This window comes from Ahaetulla prasina, chromosome 1 (assembly GCF_028640845.1).
Source record: "Ahaetulla prasina isolate Xishuangbanna chromosome 1, ASM2864084v1, whole genome shotgun sequence".
Lineage (NCBI taxonomy): Eukaryota > Metazoa > Chordata > Lepidosauria > Squamata > Colubridae > Ahaetulla > Ahaetulla prasina.
The window spans coordinates 230,690,157-230,709,694 of record NC_080539.1 but is presented as its reverse complement, the minus strand read 5'-3'; the positions used below and the strand labels follow the sequence as shown (position 1 = coordinate 230,709,694).

Below are 19,538 nucleotides of genomic sequence, written 5' to 3'. Positions count from 1 at the left end.
ACGACCTGAAATACCAAAAATAGAGATGATGCAGGATTGGGTCATAAAATCCTCAGAAATAAAACCAAGCATTTGCATGTTAGGAAGCCAATGAATGGAATATTTTTCAAGGAAAAGGGTACCAGAAATCTCTCAAATCGATTGAAGCAATATCACTTATTTTAGTCCAAATTAATAAACTTTGTCTCTTTTGTTTTTATTTGGGGGTGGATTTTTAAGTTAATTGGAAAAGCAAGAAGGAACAAGGAGAAGGAATAAGCAAGAAGGAACAAGGAGAGCCAGTTTGGTCTAGTGGTTAAGGCATGCATGCATACATGCATACATACATACATACATACATACATACATACATACATACATACGTCTTTTCAGAAACTGGAGCCAATGTGGTGGGAGGTTAGAGTAAACCTTGCTCTCGTTTTTTTTCCATATGGTGGAATGTTATAAAAGGAAAAAACAAAATGTGGTAAACTGGATGACTTTATTTCATATCTGATCCAGTTTCTCATCTTGAGAAACATGACATTCTCATCTCATCTATTCCACAGGCTACAAGGGAGATTAATCTCAAAGTAATCCTCTTCTGGATTCAGATTAAACATATCTTCCAGAGAAAGTTAAGTAGCCCAGTGGCAAATTTGGAAATAAGGTGTGTCATCAACACACTTCATTTCATTTATCCACAAAAATGGCCAATGTCCTGCCTTATTAGGTTGTGGGCATCTGACTTAAGCTTCCAAATCCTGGTTTGTTTGATCATAGTTAACAGAATACATTACAAATTGTTAGGTTTGCCCAGCACGCTATATATACCCTGCAATCCACATTATAGGTGAAAAGTAAGAAAACCATGTCCAAAGTCAATCCCAACTTGAAGGCACCATTTTAAAAAACGGCTGCTGTAGTAAGTGTAGCAAGACATAAAACCATGGTCCCCATTAAGTCTATATAATATTATGTGTAGTGGGGAGCCCATTTCCAAACCATGCATTGGAGCATGGTCACATACTACTTTTTCTCCCAATGAACATCTCTGAAATGGCCAGGCAGGCACATTTTAATAAATTAAAAAAGTTAAGAGGCTAGTGATTTTGCAATGCAGCACACCTACTTTTGATTCATTACTAATTTTTTTTAAATAAAAACTATTAAAAAACAAAGACAGCAGTAGCTTCTAAGAAGTTACCTGGAACTCTGTCCCCAGGGTGCCACACCCTAGACCAGGGGTCAGCAACCTGCGACTCCGGAGCCACATGCGGCTCTTTGGGCCCTCTGCTGTGGCTCCCTGTCAGGTGATCGCACCACTGGCGGGCCCAGCCCCTCACCCTTTCCTCCCAGTCACTCCTCGCCTGGTCTGAGAAGGTAAGGGCGATGGCAGGGAATGGAGAAAAGTCCAGGGCAGAGAGATACAGAGAGAGGGGGTGAGAGACATAGAATGATAGAGAGAGAGAGGGAGAAAGGGTGGGGGTGGGGTGGGAAGAGAGAGATAAGTCAAAAGTATTTTGTGGTTCCCAGTGTTTTTTTACAACTAGTTCTCTGCCCTAATGACCGGCTGGGTAGGTGTGGCTAGGAGGGAGCATGTGACTGGTGGAAGTGAGTGACATCGAGTTGGCCACGCCCACCCATATTTTATGGCTCCCGGTATTTTCTTTTAGAATAGAATAGAATTTTTATTGGCCAAGTGTGATTGGACACACAAGGAATTTGTCTTGGTGCCTATGCTCTCAGTGTACATAAAAGAAAAGATACGTTCATCAAGGTACAACATTTACAACACAATTGATGGTCAATATATCAATATAAATCATAAGGATTGCCAGCAACAAGTTATAGTCATACAGTCATAAATGGAAAGAGATTGGTGATGGGAACAATGAAAAGATTAATAGTAGTGCAGATTCAGTAAATAGTCTGACAGTGTTGATGGAATTATTTGTTTAGCAGAGTGATGGCCTTTGGGAAAAAACTGTTTTCTCTGGGAAACGGGGTCAAATGGCTCTTTGAGTATTTAAGGTTGCAGACCCCTGCCCTGAACAAAAACTATCGGCTACTCAACCCTCACCCCGCCTTTCCACTACTTATTTTTAAAGCCCTTCCCCCAAAGTTCAGCATCCCCGTCGACAACCACCTCCAGCACCCGACGAGACGCCGTCGTAACGGCCAGCCTCCCTGGCCTCGTCGCCCCGCCCTCTTTCCCCCCCTCCAATGCCCCTACCTACCTGGCTGCTTACCGAACTACAGCTCCCAGGATGCGCCGGTGATTTTCTCCCCCACAAGCCAGTGAGCTGGGGGAAGAGTTGATGTAATGCGGTGAAGTCACAAAGCCCTCGGGGATGGGGGAAAGGTGGTGGGGGGGGGGGAGAGAGAGAAGATGCAGGATGGTGGCGGCAAGAGCAGGAGCGCCGGCCACGCTACCGCGGCGCTGGGGAGAGGCGTGAGAGGGAAGGGGGTGTAGATAAATAAAACCTGGCTTCGTTTAGCAACCTCCTTCCCTCCCCCCATCTCCCGCAAAGCTTCGAAGCAACGGCAGGTCTCTGGGCGAGGCAGCCGAAGCGCCGGGGCCGCGGCCTCTCCCCATTCTTTTCGCCCCGGTCCGGAGCCTGGAGGTCGTGAAGAGCCGGGGATGCCTCGGCGCCGTCGCCGCTGCTGCTTTCTTCTCTGACCGGGCTTCGGCTCTCTTCTTTCGGCCCATGCCATCCCCGCCGCTAAAATAACCAGCCGCCCCCCTCCTCTTCCTCCTCCTCCTCCTCCTCCTTCTAAAGGTGTATATATGTTTGTTATTTTTATTTTTTAACCCTCCTGGAGGTGGGAAGCAAGGAAGCCGCCGCCGCCTCCTCGCCTCGCCTCAAACCAGCCGCGCGCACCCTTCGGTCCGCCGACCGCCGAATCCGCCTCCGCTGTCCGTCGAGATGGCGGACCCCGCCGAATGCAGCATCAAAGTGATGTGCCGGTTCCGTCCCCTCAACGAGGCGGAGATCCTGCGCGGGGACAAATTCATCCCGAAATTTAAAGGCGAGGACACGGTCGTCGTCGGGGTAAGTCTTTCCCGGGGATGGGGGTGGGGTTTGGGGCTTTTTCTGCAGCCGAGGAGAGTTGCGCTTTGGCTTCTCTTCGCTCGGCTCCGAACTCTTCTTCTTTCGGGAACGTGACGGAGGAGAGACTAGACGAATTTCTCCCCCCCTCTCCGCACCCCAGCCCCTTTAGTGTTACTCCGGGGGGCCCCCTGAATGGCGTGCCGCTGCACCGCATTGTACTCCTTTCTCCGTCCATTGTTCCCAACATTAGCTGCTCCTGTGTGTGTGTGTGTGTGTGTGTGTGTGTGTGTGTCTATATGTTGGTTAGAAGTTCTCCAAGGCTTCTTTCACCTTGAGCGCCAAATTTAGCTAAAGGAAGGGTTGGGAAATGGAGATTGGGGTGTGTGGGGGGGATTCTCTGTACTGCCTGTTTCTCTCTACCCCACCCCACCCCAAACTTGGAAATTGGGTTAAACTCACAAAGGACAAGAACTCTTGCTCTTTTCCACAGCAGGAATGAAAAGCTTTGGATAAGAAGAGGTGTATAGATCTATCTATCTATCTATCTATCTATCTATCTATCTATCTATCTATCTATCTATCTATCTATCTATCTATCTATCTATCTATCTATCACAGGGGATCTCAAACCAAATAAATCCATTTGTGGTGTAATGGGAAATCGCTTAGACTTTTCAAATGGGAAATCATTTAGGTGTTTCAATGGGAGATCACTTAGGTGTTTTCGGATGGGAGCGAAGTTTCCTTGTTTTGGTGTGAGCATGGGTCAAGAGACACAAAGAGTCCTGCAGTGTGGAGAATAATCTTTTTTTGTGTGTGGCCCAAGTGTTGTCGTCTAGCAACCACACTGGGAGACGCGCAAAGTATTCTTGGTTGATGGAGATGGATATCAGTGAGGGGGGGGGAGATGTGCTGCATGAAATGCATGTTTTTAATGTTAATTTCCTTAGCATATTTTATTGAATTGTTTAATGTTTCAGTAAAGGCCAGAATGAGTTCCACTGAAGTCTACCAGGCATATTTATAGATATAGACTCAGCTTGGATTGCATTGGTAAGACAGCAGGGTGAAGGCTAACATATGGGCAGAAGTGCATTCTATACCTGCCTGACTTGGATGGTTTCTGCAGAGGGGAATTTTCCTTGCAAAATTGCTCCAGAGTTGAATTTCCTGCTTTCGGTAACTGCAGCAAAAGCAATGGTGGGGAACTGAATGGAGTCAGCCTCGATTGACTCTTTCATCTGCCTTCCCTCATTGCTACTGCAGTCTTCCAATCCTAAGCATTGATCAAGCTGATGTCATCTGGATCACTGGGCATGCTCATTTGCTTGCACCCTGACGTATTTGATGGATTGGCAGGTGGCGAGAAATTACTAAGCAAATTAGAAGAGAGTAGAATAATTCCCTCCTTCTCACCTTCATATCTATCCTTCTGCCATTTCAGCTTGATCTGGTGGCTTGTGTTGGATCAGCACTAACTTCAGTTAAAAGCCTGCCAAGCTGCAGTCTCTGCAGATAGAAGCGGGATGTGTATATATATATATACCCTCCCCAGTGACAGTCTTTAGCTGTCTTCTGTGTTCATTTCTTTATCATTTCTTTCAGTGGAAAATCATCTTCTCTTAAGAAAGTTTTACTTTTTATCAGCTCACATGATTTGAATTAATACCAGCCTTGGTGAAAAATATTAATTTGTCTGAAATATGTTAGAGGAATGTAATTTTGATTTTTTATTTGATTTGTTAGAATTGGCTCCCAATAGGTAAATAATAGGCTTGCTGTATGAATGGCTTAATCTGCTACCAGAAATTAATAACAACTTTAAGTTTCCCCTCATGAATGAGGGTTAGTAATGGAAAGACTACTTTTTGAAAACTTGCTTGTTTTCTTTCTTCTTCTTTTGTGCATAAGAAAATGACTGCTCTCTTAATGTGTTGCAGTTTATGCTAGATAATCTTTATATTGGTTTCACAACTTCATTTTAACCTGGATTCAGTTTGCATCTAGTAATTTAGAATTTGTAGCCAACATTTAACCTCTCATTTCAAAGGAACTCTGTAGACTTACAATAAGCCACAATGGTGCTTATTTACTTTTGTTCATTTTTAAATTTATTTGCCACCCATCTCACAGTGGAGCTACTTTGGTCAGCATTGTGAGGGATGGTTTTAAAATGTACATTCGGGCATCAAAAGTATAAAGTATGAAAAGTAAATGCTGTGCCTATCACACTTTGAGTTTTGTAACCCTTGGCGCAAAAACCCAGGGCTAATTTAAAGGGAAGGGGGGGGGAAAAGTCCTTTTCTCCCAAAGTAGGATCCAAGAGACTGCTATAAATTTGGGGAGACTTTGAACTAACTTTGTATATTTTTTATACAAAATATAATTAAACTGTCTTTACATGTCACCAACAGCTGCCAATTAGGCAGTTTTAACGAACTAAAGTATTGTTCCCAATTCGGGTCTGAGCCTGGTGCTGAAGTCAATGATGGACGCGAGACACAAGATGCAGGTTTTCTGATTACTTTTTATTGGAGTACTCCAAGAAAAAGGGCTCCTGGCCAAAATGCCAAAAACCATGAACAGAGAATTTAAGAAAGCTTTATACATTTTCACTAAAAGAGAAGGTGGAACAAGGCGAGATAATAAGAAATATCATCTAATAAACATTTTAGTAATAATTCTACAATTTATTCTATTGCTCTCTAGCTGTCCCTATTCCTAAACCTTGACTAATGAATGCCCCAGGAGTTATCTAATACACATTTAATTGGCTGCAGGCCATCTGTAATCCTAATTTTTAGCTGAGGCCTTGAAGTTGTCTAACTGTTGTGACTTTTATCAGCTTTCTAACTACCCAGAATTGTTACAAGATTTACACATGCATATTTCCTGTAGATAAACATTCTTTGTTCTTGCCAGACACACTCCACAATTATAGGCTTCCTGATTTACTTTCAAGTGTGTGTCATTACCTGGCTTTATTTTAGCATACAGCCCATCAAAAGAAATGAATGGAAGATAAATTTATCTGTCACTGGTTATTTTGATAGCTTGCATGCCTTAAATAACAGTTGTTAGAGTTTATCTGTGAAGGAGGATTTATCATTTTTTCATCCATTCATGAGCCCCTGAGACAGAGACTGAACTGGCTTGCTTCTGACCTAAACTAAATAGGCTTTTGACCCAACCCATCTCTCGCTTCATGCACTCTTAATCTCTCACTGCCATGCCTAGATAACCCAAGGTTGGTACATTTAAATGGCCTGTTGGATAGTCCTACTGAGGCATGGGTGCCATGAGTCAGTGAATAATGTGTGCAATAAAGTTTTTTTTGCCAATAAAAGGCAATATTTGTAGCTCAGGCTTGATATGAGAGGTCCTTGGTGCTCTGTGAGCTTGGTTGTTTTGTTGAAGTGCATGGATGATGTTACCTAGTTTGGATAATGAAATGTCTGCAAGAAAACAACCAAGTTCAGAGAGTACCAAGGATCCCTCAAAGCATTTTTCCTTAAGCTTATGATTACCTAATTCCTATCCCATTGAGGGGCTCCTTTTAAACCATGTGTCCAGTTCAGGTGGGGTTTGTGTTCCCTCAAACTGGTATTTGTTTTGTTTTATTTTATTTTATATTCTAGCTATCTAATAAAGAGGTTGATTTCTGTTCTTTCTACTAAACATTTACTCATCTCAACTAGTATAAACATTTTTAGTAACAGTTCACCCTCTTTTAGTTTACAACTAATGATCTTTTCATCCCATCTGTTATCTACAGACAAATTCATAATTCAGTCCTACATTAGCAGAGAGTCCATTATGGGTTACCAGAAAGAAAAATATATTTTAACCTTAATCAAATAAATCAACTTTATAATCCTTTTTACTTCTTAACAGTTTTAACCTTTAGTCTGTTCAAAAAACATCACAGAATTTTATTTTCTTTTTTTTGTCCTTCCTCACAAGATTCTTCAAAGCTTTAACAAGCCTCTTTTCTTAATCCATTATATAAAAAAATTCAGGCCAGTCTCTTAGTTTACTATTGCATTTTCTATTTTGATTTTGAAAAAATTAACTGGTTTCTTCTTTATACTTAGTATGACATCCTTTTCCACGTCATTTTTATACCCTATCATTTGTAGATCTGCTTTTGATGCCATCTCTGCCTTAACAAATAAAATTTGATCTTCATCTACTTTTTCTTTCATTATGTCTTTTGGACACAGTCTATCCATAGAAGAAAACATCACTATTCACATTGTTTATACTAAGTTCTAATTCCATTTTTCAAAAGTATCATTCAGTATTTTCAAAGTTATAATACTTGGTATCATTTTATATATCATTTTATATATCACAATTATTGTATTGTATATTTTTTCTTCTTTAACTAAACTCTTCCTTCTACTGACCAATTTTTAAAATTGCTTACTTTCGTTTTCTTTTGGAAATATCCAAACAAATCTTTTTCCCATGAGAAGAGCTCTTTATGGTTAATTCCAAAATTTTATTCCTAATTTATCTGGATCCTTAATTTGTAACTTTCTAGGATCAAAATGTTATTTGGCTTTTTGCTCTTTATTTAATTTTTAAAAATTATTATTACAATTTTTTTCCATTAAGGATTGAAGTAAAACGTATCCAGTTTTAGACTTTTTGAGCCAAAGCGCTCTAATAGCTTAAAAGTAGTAGTTAACAAACGATTTATAAATGTAATTAGAAGTTTGTGAATTTAGTGTCCTTGAGAAAGTGCCAACCACAGTCGTGAGTAAGATGGCTATTCCCATCTCCCAGTTGAAACCTGCTCGGGATTGCTGTCTTGCAGTTTACTTGTAAAGAACATCTGTTTGGAGCGCATGTGGGTGATCTCCTATCCTCTCTTTATCCAAAGTGGTTCAAAAGAACTGCTGTCATCTCCGTTTTTTACAGAGCTGATTTCAGTCCTCATTTTACCTCTCTTAGGTTCAACTTCTCTGGGATAAAAGAATTTATTCCTCTTCATGGAGTAGATAATAATGTTTGGATTTTCTTTTGCATTGTTTGTTTTAGCCACCGTCCCACTTCTAGCTTTACAAGCAAGGCTTGTCATGCTGTGTTTAGGAACATGTCATTTATATTTGGCTCCTTTTTCTGACCCAGTTATCATCCCTGCTTCCTTATCTAACATTCACTACTGTCTCTTCTGTCTTTGGCATTAACTTTCATGTGCAGCTTTAAGATGTAATTATGCTGTTGCTTCTTAATCTATTTCCTGTTTATATATAATTATATATTTTTTCTTTTGGAGCTGTACAATTATTTTGAATTCTGGTTACATCAGAGATGGTTCTATTTCATACCATTATTTTGTGGTTAATGTGTGTATTGGAGTGAATTAGGTGCTCGGTGGTAGAAGTTAAAAACTTCTGGTCAGTTCCAGTAAATGGTCTATTTTTTTTAAAAAAAAAAAAGATTGTTTCACTTGCTAAAGGTAAATTTCCTGTGGTTATTTGAACCATCTTGGGTTGAGGCTCTATTTTATTTATGTTCTGTAATAAATATTCATTGGAATACTGGCTGAAATAGTCTATAAACTGTCTAGGAGAAAAATGAAATCTAGAAAGTTTCTTCAATACTGACCTTAACAGTAAACATACTAGATTATTCCATGCTTAGCAGCAGCATTAAAACAGAGATAGATCTTTATAATATCGTGTTTCCCCGAAAATAAGACCTTATCTTATTTTTTTTTCATATCCTGAAATAAACGCTTGGCCTTATTGTCATGCGCTCAAAAGCCTGATTGGGCTTATTATCAGGGCATGTCTTATTTTGGGGGAAACAGGGTGTTCTGTTATTAATGATTGTTAGATTCTAAGAGTCTGTGCTAATAAGCCATGAATGAAATAAGCTTGCATAGATTGCTCTTTTTTTTTTACTCAAGTTTGTGAGTAATTGTGAATTGATCAGCTGCCTTATTAGAAACAGTTTTCATTGTACATATTGTTGTATGTCCACCAGTTATGAAACTAGTCTGACACCATGTTACTCTGCATTATCTAGCCAACATTAGTCAACAGTAAAAAAGTAAGCAGGTTCATACTTGGTTGTCTGTGAGCTAGACTGGAAAATCTTAAAAGTATTCTGGAAGAAAGTAAAAGCACTTTAAGATTGTTGCCAAGAACTGCCTCAACCTCCCCACCCTGGATGTTTGAAAGGAGCATCCTGAGTTCAACTTAACCTGAGGAAGTCTTTACTTTTTAAATTGCATTTGATTTTGCCTTAGAATACAGTTATTTTAGGACAGGGATGTCAAACTCACATCGTCACAGCAGCATCAAGTGACATATCAGGACTCTTTCCCCCCTTTGCTAAACTAGGCATGGGCACGGCCAGCGCATGATGTATCCAGCCCGGGGGCTGCGAGGTTGACACCCGCTTTTTAGGAATACTAACATTTTGAAATGTGTTGTGATTTTTAACAGCTGTTTCACTAGAGAAACTGATCACAGGAGCCGTTGTACTTTCTCATTAAACATCCAACTAAATAGATTTGTCAACATATTGCATTTTAACATGATAAAGGAAAGTACACGAAGATACCTCTTTTGAGAGTAGTCATTATTATGAACCTAAAAAAAATAAATGTAAACACTCCAGATGCAATCTATGCTTTCAAATCCCTCTTTTTTTGTAACTTTTGTTTTCCAGAGGATGCAAAAAAGAATTCCCAATAATACTGCTTTCTTGGTACCCACTAATTATATTGGAACATCCAATATTGCAAACTAACCATTGTGATACAAGGAGAACTCTCGCTGAATCTAGTGAATCTTCTGAATACAGTTGCATTATAGTGGAGTATCTCATGGTAATTCAAATAAACACATATAGGATTGATTTATATGAATGAGTGATAGCAGCAGAGGTAGTATTCAGCAGGTTATGACCAGTTCTGGAGAACCGGTAGCAGGAATTTTGAGTAGTTTGGAGAACCAGTAAATACCACTTCTGACTGGCCCCTCCCCCATCTATTCTCTGCCTCCCGAGTCTGAACTGAAATGGGGATTTTGAAGTAACCTTCCCCTGGAGTGGGGTGGGAATGGAGATTTTACAGTATCCTTCCCCTGCCATGCCCACCAAGCCACACCCACAGAACCGGTAGTAAAAAAAATTTGAATCCCACCACTGGATAGCAGTATATATTGTTTGGAATATATAATACACCTAACTGAATGCTTGGTCTGATTTAGTCTTACTGTTGGCATGGTTTGGAATTTTGGAGATTTTACCATATTTTTACTACAGTTCTGAGTTTTATAATATAAGCTTTGAAAGGATAGCCTGGCAAAACGGAAATGTAAAACTTTGTTGAAATATTTTACATCATTGATTTTTAAAAATGGTCTTTGGAAGCAATTTTGGAGAGAGGGAACATCTTTTGAATTGGTAAGAAATACATTTTATAATATGAAACCCAAGCTTTAAAAACACATCCATTAATGCAAACACATTAAAAAATAACAAGTATCTTACAGTGCACCCGCTATTTCCTTAAATGTTGATTTATACACTTGTACATTGATTTGTAAATTAGGACAAATGAGTTATTTGTGAAAGTAATAAAGGCGGGGTAAAAATAAATAAATAAATGCAGTTTCTTTGGACAGAGGAGAATAAAAAAGTGGCCTGAGGAAATGCAATATAACTCTTGGAGATAGTCATAGCTTCAGTCTTTCTTGGCACAGCTGGGCTGTAATCAAGTAAGCAAGTACATAATAATCCAGGAACTCCTGTTAAATAATTTATGGTAGAAAAGCAAAGAGGCCATTACACAGCAATCCCTGGAATTTTTTTCTGCATCAGAAGCAAGTTCTATTTATAGTGAAATCAAAATTAACATTTCTGTATCTCTTTATCCTGCTTGATCCATGCAGTAGAGTGTGAATGGATGGGGTCGTTTTCATTCCTCTCTTTTTTGGCAATGGGCAATGACTGTTTTCCCCTGACTATATATGAACTGACTCTGAGCAAGAGCTACCTGTAGATAGGAGATAGTCACAAACCATATTGTATAGATGCCAGTGAATTGATATATTTATTCATTGCTAAGATGCTACAAGACTTTCATTTGGAAATTGTGCATTTAAATAGTTGAGTATGTAAAGATCAGAAAAGTAATCTCATTTCCTTGCATTGAAAGTGATATCTTTTTATTGTTCTCGTATCATCTTGATCTCCATTTGTCCAAGCATCAGCAATGACTTGATATTAATTTACCCAACTAAGAAGCCAATGATCTCTAATAATTAAGTAAGAGGTAATATTATTTCTGCAGTAATGGATTCCTGCACTGATTTTCCTAGGAGTTTTTCTAGGTCCTCCCTTGCAACCATACTGTGATTCTTAAGTAATAGAAAATTATGAGCTTTATATTTTTAGATTTGTTTTGCAATTATTAAAACTTCATTTAACCAAAAACACAGCACATTTAATGAAGGCCAGAAGTGGTTTTGAGTACGTGTGTGAGATTCTCAGAATTTAACAGGAGCCTGTAGAATGAATGCCTTTGGGTAATATATCTCAACAAGAAGACTGAAAACTAAGATATATATAGATAGTGTTTGATTAACAACACATTTGGGACTGGAATTTCCTTTGCTAAATGATGTGGTCATAAATGTTGATGTCAGATGATTGGGTTGCTTAGCATTGACAGTTCTGGCACTTCTAGTTGCCATTTTAAGCAATTCTATCCTGTTGTTAAGCACAACATGATATGGTTCCCATTCATGACCTCCTGCCATCTTCCCCATTGCCTTTATTTGTCAGAAACCAGCAGTGAAAGTCAGAAATGGTGATCGCAGGATGCTGTAATGTAATTTTTGAGTTAGTCACCAAGTGCCCAGATTACAATCACATGACTGCAAGGACACTGCAATGGCCAGAACATAGAGGACCGGTCATAAGTACCACTTGTTGGGTTCCATCATAAGTTTTGTCCCTGAACAAGTGGCCTTTAAGCGAGGATCACCTGTATTTTGGAACTCTGTGATGCATCTAATTGATGTTGACTATTTATAGACTAAAGATATCTATTTATCCAATCTAGTATCCTCCAGATATGTTGGAGTTCAGTTTAAATTTTCTCTTAATGCTATATACTGTATGTATGAATACTGCATTACATTTTTTCTTCCTTCAGCATTTTATTTTTATAGGCAAGTTAAGTATTTTCTTTTGCAAAATTTATATGAAATGGCCTTGTCATACTTACAATAGTATATACTTTACATCTCTACTATTGTAATTATTTTACCAATTATCTACCTAAAGATTCCCTTGTTAGCACAGCAGACAATAACTTCTGTTCTCCCCCCCTCTCCCAGACGTACGTACAGGGAGGTTATAGATCTACAATTACAAGTCTGCTTTTGTCTAGTGCTGTGCCACAGTGTGCTGGTCCTGTAATTGAGGCAGCAGTTTTTCCTAATCGCATAATCGCCTTCAGACCAAAAGGAAAGTGGAAAATTTGGCCAGTGTTTTTAAGAAAGGTCTTTACAGTAGATTTCCTTAGTATATTATCCCTCTGCAGAGTGCTGAGATTGGTACACAACCAGTGGTGGGTTTCAAAATATTTTACTACTGGTTCTGTGGGGGGTGGTGGGCATGGCAGGGGAAGGATACTGTAAAATTTTCATTCCCTCCCGATCAGCTGGGACTTGGGAGGCAGAGAATAGATGGGCGGGGCCAGTCAGAATTTTTACTACCGGTTCTCCGAACTACTCAGAATTTTCACTACCTGTTCTCCAGAACTGGTCAGAACTTGCTGAAACCCACCTCTGTACACAACCAAGAGATAAAATATACCACTGTGGTAGGTTAAGAACTATAGTATACACTTTTCAGTTCTCTTCAGTCCTAGAGTTGCTGTTAGTAGAGCAAGTGTAAACACTATGAAAAAAAAATTGCAGTCCTGGGGTCTTGTATCACTGTGGCATTGTGGCAAGTCTTTTGTATGCATGAGAAAATAGAAGCCAAATCAGAACACTTGCTGGTAATAAGCAATGGTACAGTATAGCTAAGCAATTTTAGATTTGGACTTACAGGGCCTATCATTATCTGGCCATGTAAGTTAATGTCATTAGTGAAACATGTTTTTAAAATTTCTTTTTTCACAGACAGCATTCTATACTTTGAAGCTGCTTCTGTGCAGCAGACATAGCATGTACCTCCTATGGTTACAAGGAAAGATGGAATACCACAGTTCCTTAGGAATAATTATTTTCTTTTTCTTTTAAGGGTGCATGTGAGCCTTCTGGTTAGTTTTTGATTCCTCAAGACTGCCTGGATTAATTCTTATAGTTTCCTTGGCAAGGTTTTTGGCAATCCCTTCCAATTCTGTTATTCTATTCTACAGTGGTGTGCCATTTCCTTCTTCCTAGGGCTGAGAAAGAGTGACTGACTTTGTGCTAATGCAGGACTAGAACCAGGGATGAAATGTAAAATTTGTTGCTGCTGGTTCTGTGGGCGTGGCTTGGTGGGGGGGGGTAATGTGACTGGGTGGGCATGGCCAACTTTTTTTTTTTTACTTTTAAAAGCATTTTTTCTATAACCTCTTCGGCCGAAGAGGCTGTAGAAAAAATGCTTCTGAAGGGTTCTGATGATCCCAGGTGAGCCACACAATCATCAGAGGCTTTTTTTTTAATTTTTAAAAGCATTTTTTCGCCCGAAGAAAAAATGCTTTTGAAAATTAAAAAAAACCTCTGATGATCACGCGGCTTAGCTGGGCATGTGGGGGGCAGGGATATTTGCTACTGGTTCTCCAAACCACCCGCTGCTAATGCTACCGGATCAGGCGATCCGGTCCGAACCAGGAGCATTTCACCCCTGACTAGAACATACAGCCTTCTGGTTTGTAGCCTGATGCTGTAACCATTATCTTCTAAAAATAACCTATGTATACTTGTAATGGCAACAGAATAGTTTTGGTGACAAAGTGTCTGGCCTAATTAAGAAAGTCCATTGCTTTGTGCATCATCTTTTTTACTGCATGTGTATAGTCACATGTGCAGCCTTTTGGTCAACAGTCTGATACTCCCTGTTGTCCTCCATGCCAAAAAGATTGTCCATCTTAAATGTAAATAGTATTTCCTCTTCATGATACATTAGTCAACTTGTAACATTTGGTAGTAACTGATGGATAAAGAGGTCATTGTTACTTGCTGTATAACAAGCAAGCATGAGAGAATCTGTGGCTAGTTATACAAGTTATGCTGAGACTACCAAATATAGCAGCTTGAATTCTAAGACTTTTTGAAGTCTTTTAAAAAGCGTCTTCTCTGAAAAATTACAGAAATGCAGTTTTAGAATTAAACACCATTAGAAGGTTCCTATAACTGGACAGCAATTGTAGAATAAACTTGAGTACAATAAAAATCAGCTTCTCTTTAAAAGAAGAAGGGCCAATGTTATACTACAATTAAAAAAAGCTCTCTCCAAATGAGAAAACTCTTACCTTATCTTCCTAAACTTAAACAATTAAAAAGGCAGTTTGACAATGTAGGATTTTAGAATTAACCTTGGATTGTTCTAATTATAGCTTGCTTTAGTTCTTGTCTGCCACCTGGTGTAATTGTTATGAGACGGTTGACTATACAAGTGATTAGTTTGGGAAGTAGTAAAGAAAACAGTGTAAATAAACATTAAGCAGGAAGCATTGCCTTTCATCCTTAATAAAACAAAAATTAACTTCTACTTATTTAGTTACAGAAAATGTTTTTAGTATACAAATAGATCTTGGGAAGTGTTCATTGTAATAAGCCAAGAAGAAAAATCAGATCTGTTCACAAATTGTTTGTATAGGTGCAACTATTTTAAACCATAGATGACAAAATTCAGTTGGCTTTTATCAAAACTGGTAATAGAAAACACCCCATGGGAAAAGGGGAGGAATTTTAAAATCATTTTTAAGACTCATATCCCTGGTCTTTGCATAGGGCATATTCATAACATAAAGTGATGTGATGTGAATGAACAGCAAATTATAGCTTTGATTTGTTCCAAATTTACATTTTAAAATGAATTTGGAGGTTTTCTAGTTCTGGTTTATAAATGGATGATGATTGCTTTCTCTTTCAAAGCGAGTAGCCAATTGATTTGGGTGTTTGGCGGTGTGTCTGTGTGTGTTGAATTTTTAATTTTTTTGTTTCAATGACCTGCTTCAGTATTTAGCCATTGTCCACAGTGCTTTATGATTCTCAGCTGGGTTGCTGCTGCTTCCTCCTTATTTACAATATTGATTCCCCCCCAGTCTCCTAAATGAGAGAACTGACTGAAGGCTGAAAATGACATAGCAGGAAAGAAGAATGAATCCCAGTGGTTGGGCTTAGAATAAAAAGGGAAGAAATAGCAAAAGGGATCAATGAGTAGAAACCATAGTTGATGGGGGTCTTGAAAAAAAGAACATGACGTCCAAGCACAATAGGAGGGAAGCAGAAAAGAAAAATAATTCTTGTAAGCAAAAAAAATATATGTAATCGACAGCGCTTGCTACAGTTAGGGAGAAAAAAGGCCCTACATAAATGAAATTGCATAACCATAGATTATAGAAAGAAGACGTCTACATTATTCATGAAAGACTCAGTCATGCTCCTAAACCTAAGCTTTCTGTGATTGATTATTGAAGAACAGAGGACGTGAAGTCAATTCTGATCTTCCTGTTATCAGTATAGAAAGACATAAAACTGCAAACGCTCTGTCCTGGCAATGCCTTTCTCCCCTAATTTATGCTGGTTGCAAAATGCTGCAGGCTGCAGTTCTGCTACTCTTATGTCCTATGCACTAAAAGGATTGAGTTTATTCGGTGCAAGATCAAAATGTAAGAACGTCTTTGATCTAAAATCATAAACAAGAGTTGGTTACATGAAAGCTAGGTGTATCGAAGAGCATTCCCCAACTATTCTGCCAGCAGGCCCCGGGGAACGCAGAGGGAGTCCATTAAATGGCTTGTGTGATGTGTTGTCGCTGGGATCGGGGGTGGGGGGTTATTTTATTATATTATTTTATTAATTTATTCCCTTTTATTAATTTTATTGCTTTGAATGTATTGAAGGTTGAATGTATTCCTATATTCAAGCTGACTTGAATCGCCATGTGCAAATAGGCGTCAATATAAATTTCCTAAAACAAATAAATATTCATATACGTTGACCCACATTTTGGGACAGATAAGTCTAGAGCAGGGCTGAGTGGGTGCGTATGTGTGTTTGTATCTTCTACTATTTACTAAATTCTCTATTTAGGTTAAAAAAATGCACTTATTCTATGCATACATCACTGTATTAATCTGACCATTGTTTCCAGGAAAATTCCTCTTCTCACAGTGAAAGTTGCACTTAGGCTTGGGTATGATAAAAAATAGCAAGAGAAACATCCACAGAAGTGTGAAATGAAATAATTATTTCTTATCATTGTGAGAAAAAAACAGAAATAATACCCTGTCAAAGGTGGCTGAGAAGCTTTCTTGTTCCCAGCAGCCTCTGATACATGTTTTGAGAACTACACAACATTCCCTATTAAATGGAGAAATTGTGGTATCTATAGTTAAATAAATTGCATGGCGAATTTTGTCTAAACTGTTATCCTATCTCATAGTTATTTTGATCTAAAGTAGCCATGGCCAGGATTGGTCAATCATTAGATTCCAATATACATTAGAAAATTTTAAACCCCTTGCTTTAATTCTGCTACTTGATTGCTTGATACAGAGAATTCTAATATTTTTGCATAACATAACTAATAACATATCTGAATCCGAAATAGGAACATGGATGTGGTGATGCTGCACATAACATAGTTTTGGTTGTGCTTCCCCTAACACAATCAGAACGGTGTCAAAACTAGAAATACATCTAAATAATCAGCAACAACAAAATATTATTTTAGATAGCTATAGATCATGTTTTAAGCAGCTTAAGGTGTGTTGTGATTCAGTAATTCAGGATCTTCTGAAAGTTCTTTTTCTGTACACCATCCCAAGCTCCATCTATATCAGGGGTCTCCAACTTTAGTAACTTTAAGACTTGTGGACTTCAACTCCCAGAGGAATGAAGTCCACAAGTCTTAAAGTTGCCAAGGTTGGAGACCCCTGACCTATATCATGGCTTTCTGGCACCTTGCATCTGTTATCTTATGCAAATTCAACCTTGCTATCCCTATAGATCAGGGGTCCCCAACCCCTGGGCTGCAGACCAGCACCAGGCTGCAGCCTACCAGAAATTTGGGCCATGTAAGAAAGCAAAACCCATCTGAGATGCAGGCAGTGCATGAAACCATGCCCTCCTGGGCTACGGAAAAACCACTGTCCGTGGCACCCAAAAAGGTTGGGAGCCAGAGGTGGGTTTCAGCAGGTTCTGACCAGTTCTGGAGAACCAATAGTAGAAATTTTGAGTAGTTCAGAAAACTGGTAGTAAAAATTCTGACTGGCCCCGCCCCCATCTATTCTCTGCCTCCTGAGTCCCAGCTGATTGGGAGGAAATGGAGATTTTGGAGTAACCTTCCACTGAAGAGGAGAGGGAATGGAGATTTTACAGTATCCTTCCCCTGCCATGCCCACCAAGCCACACCCACAAAACTGGTAATAAAATTTTTTGAAACCCACCACTGTTAGGAGCTGCTGCTGTAGATGATTCTGTTCTCCCAAATACATGTGATGAGAATTATTCCATGTTTGTCAGGCTAGATACGGAGTGCTTGCTCACCCGTTGTTCTTGTGTTGGAGGGTACATTTTATTTATCTGTTAGATTTTTATCCCACCTTCGTTACTTTATAAATCACTCAAGGCAACGAACATGCCTTAATAAACCTTCCTCCTCCCTATTTTATCCACAAAAACCCTGTGTTGAGAGAGAGTACCTGGCCCTTGGTCACCCAACTGGCTTTCATGCCTAAAGTGAGACTAGAACTCACAATCTCCTGGTTTCTAAGTCTACACGCCAGTTTACTTTTGTGTCATTATACAAATGTTTATGGTGTTGGTGAAAAGTCTTTTCTATAGAGTCATTTGGCAGTTCGACATCCTATAAATTAAATTTAAAAAATTGTTCCCCCTACTGAATGCTAATTTTTTTTTTTTTAAAAGGATTTCTTACCTTGCCAGTGAAAATTGAAAGAGAAAGAAAGCAGATACATTTATTACAATTGACTTTTCCACAAGATTTGGAATTAAATTGTTTCTACATCGGATGCCTGGCAAGGATGTTATGACATATACAGTAGATAACAAAAGTTCTTATCCTTCACTGGTGCTGGAGAATAACATCTCAAGAAACAACTTTTTGACAAAGATGTATGAAAATGTATCTGTCAGATTTTGTCTGTTACAATAAAGAAACATTTAAAAGGCTTGCCTTAAAAAAATATTACCGAAATAAAAAAAATCTTGTTCCACCTCCTGTACAGCAGTCCTTACTGTATTGTTTCTAGTATTAATTCTTTACACTAATGATAAATAACAGTAAAAGGTAGATGATAGCAACTAAAGCTGGTTATAATATGGTTCTTTGTTTAATGTATTTGATTTTTAATCCTTTATTTTAGCCTCAAGGAAAAGAAATAAGGCGTGGTAGATAACAATTTACGATTATGAAATTCTCATAATTTGCATCTGCAAAGGAGTGTGTGAGTGAGCATCCATTAAATGGATTTTTTCCCAGCTCATCACAGCCTCCAGGGAAAGAGTTGTGTCTAAGAGGTGGCACAGTTTTAATGACAACCGAACATATCAAAACCCAGAAGGAGATTGGAGTGTGGCTTGTTGATGCCATTAACCTGGTGAAAACTGCTTGAGGAATTATGTTTTATCTTTGCTGCATCAATCATCTTGAATAGCATGAAAGGTTAACGTGACATCTTTCCTTGGAGCAACTGACCTATTTAATTCAGGAAGCAATCCTTAATCTAGTTTAGAGTTTTACTAAGTTTCTTAATTAGCATATTATATTTCATCTTTCTGCTGCTGCTGCTCATAAGGCACATAGTAGACATTTCTCCGTATTTTCATATTCTCAAAAGCAGTCTGGTGAAACAGATTAGGCTAAGAACTGTGTTCCTGTGATAAGCAAATTCAAAGTTTGTTAGTAGGCTTGGTTCACATAGAACTAAAAGCCATAAACTATAGCTTAAGAATTATAGCAGAATTCATCCATAATACAAAGCTGAAGTCATGACTAGCTTCTTTAACCAGGCCAACATTTACTTTAAAAGGAATGACTAATAAGGATTTTGGTTTATTCCTACTTTCTGAATTTATACACTCTAAAAAAACATAATGTGGTGGTTTCTTTTTTTTTTTTTGGCTTAATATGCTCTGAATCTGATCTGGTTGGCCATTTTGGATGCGTTAGTACAATACATGAATGTGGCCATTGCAGCTAATTAAGCAAATTTTGATTAAAACGAACTATAAAGGTGAGCTGAAGACAGCTGATGAATTAGTGGATATATGTCCTTATAATTTTATCCGC

At 38.6% G+C, this 19,538-nt stretch overlaps 1 protein-coding gene across 1 annotated transcript in view; it reads left to right on the top strand.

Annotated features, from left to right (window-relative positions):
* Positions 1-2,389: 2,389 nt before the first annotated feature.
* Positions 2,390-19,538, top strand: part of KIF5C (kinesin family member 5C) — a 101,356-nt gene continuing 84,207 nt past the window's right edge. The window contains exon 1 of the mRNA XM_058193133.1: positions 2,390-3,035. Within this exon, the coding sequence (XP_058049116.1) occupies positions 2,910-3,035 (126 nt within the window). The 5' untranslated portion in view covers positions 2,390-2,909. The remainder of the gene's footprint in view (positions 3,036-19,538) is intronic.